This window comes from Gymnoscopelus braueri (assembly GCF_963280865.1).
Source record: "Gymnoscopelus braueri genome assembly, chromosome: 7".
In the NCBI taxonomy this organism is placed as follows: Eukaryota; Metazoa; Chordata; class Actinopteri; order Myctophiformes; family Myctophidae; genus Gymnoscopelus; species Gymnoscopelus braueri.
The window spans coordinates 43,255,831-43,257,159 of record NC_137608.1 but is presented as its reverse complement, the minus strand read 5'-3'; the positions used below and the strand labels follow the sequence as shown (position 1 = coordinate 43,257,159).

The window sequence follows — 1,329 nt, the reverse complement described above, 5'->3', positions numbered from 1 at the left end:
TATCAATTTGAATATCTAACTTTATAATGCAAGACCATGAGGGCTGTAATTGCACTGAAACCGTGCCCAAAGTTGTAGTTGCGTCATAGACATTATGTCATCATCTGACATCAATGATGCCTATGACATCAATGACGCCTCTATGACATCGGTCTATGACATCAGTCAATGACATCAGTCATAGGATAGGCTACGACAGTTTTTCATGTAGATTTAGAGAGGTCACATTGGCTCCAGTACTTTCTGTAAATGTTTGGCTTGTTATAATGGAGGCAGCTAACGCAGAAGAGGTGCACCTGAGGCACGTGGAGACAGATGTCCTGATTCCCAAAATGATGAGGGAGAAAGCCAAGGCGCGATGTGTTCAGAACGTTGAAACCTTCAGCCAGTGCTGTAAGGAGGCGGGTTTTCTCATGGCGTTTAGGTGTCGAGAAGAGAACGCGGCGCTGAAGGAGTGCCTCACGCTGCATTACAAAGACCCCGCCTTCTTCCAGGAGTGTAAGCAAGAGTACGTCCGAGAGAAGTTGGAGTTTCAAAGGACAGGGATTCCGGCCAAAAACAGGAAAACGAAACTCCCCGCCAGCATGTAAACAAACAAACAAGCAAGCGAAAGCAATAAAGCAGTGGTTCTCAACTTGTGATAGTTAAGTGACAATTTAAGGACTTTTAAGACCTTTTTAATACCTTTAAAAAAGCAACAACAAAAGTAATCAATAAACTAGTATAAAACATTGGCCAAATTGTCAAATAATATAAGAAAGAGACAAAAAAAATATATATATATATCCGATCTGCAAGGCATTGTGAGCTTGTAGATCAGCTATTCTCACAATATTTATCTGTGGAACCGAGTCAAACAAAATGGGGGGTCCCCAGTTCAAATATGATTATTTTGGGGGGTTGCGGCCTGAAAAGGTTGAGAACCACTGCGATACCACGGGCTGGTCACATGATGTCCGAGATCCACTGTGGAACCACTGCGCGCCACGTGTCTGTGTGGATCCCGAGGTCCACATAATTAGCTAGTTTTCTGCAATGACAAGTTAACCCTGATGTATAGGTTGATGTTTTCATTGTCCGTGATGTGCTGTGAAGGTGCTGATAGCATCAGAGGTGGAGGACATAGCCGGGTGGATCAGCAAGATCTGCTTCTACAGTCTGATGGCCAGCTGTGATGACCCTGTCAGATATCTGGACAGAAGCTGGCTGACCATCATGCCCTCAGAGGTAACTATGGCACCATGCTGATGGAACAACCACCCCCATCCCAACAACAACACCATTCACCTGATTTCAGTCCCTCAGCGCTCCTCTGGGGGGGACTGCACT

The 1,329-nt window shown here is 45.1% G+C and overlaps 1 protein-coding gene across 1 annotated transcript; it reads left to right on the top strand.

The window, feature by feature from the left end:
* Positions 1–266: 266 nt before the first annotated feature.
* LOC308088721 (COX assembly mitochondrial protein homolog) lies at positions 267–590 on the top strand (the record flags this gene model as incomplete). The annotated part of the gene is made up of 1 exon (XM_080433279.1): positions 267–590. One exon carries the CDS (start codon positions 267–269, stop codon positions 588–590), a length of 324 nt encoding a protein of 107 aa, XP_080289405.1.
* Positions 591–1,329: the final 739 nt, after the last annotated feature.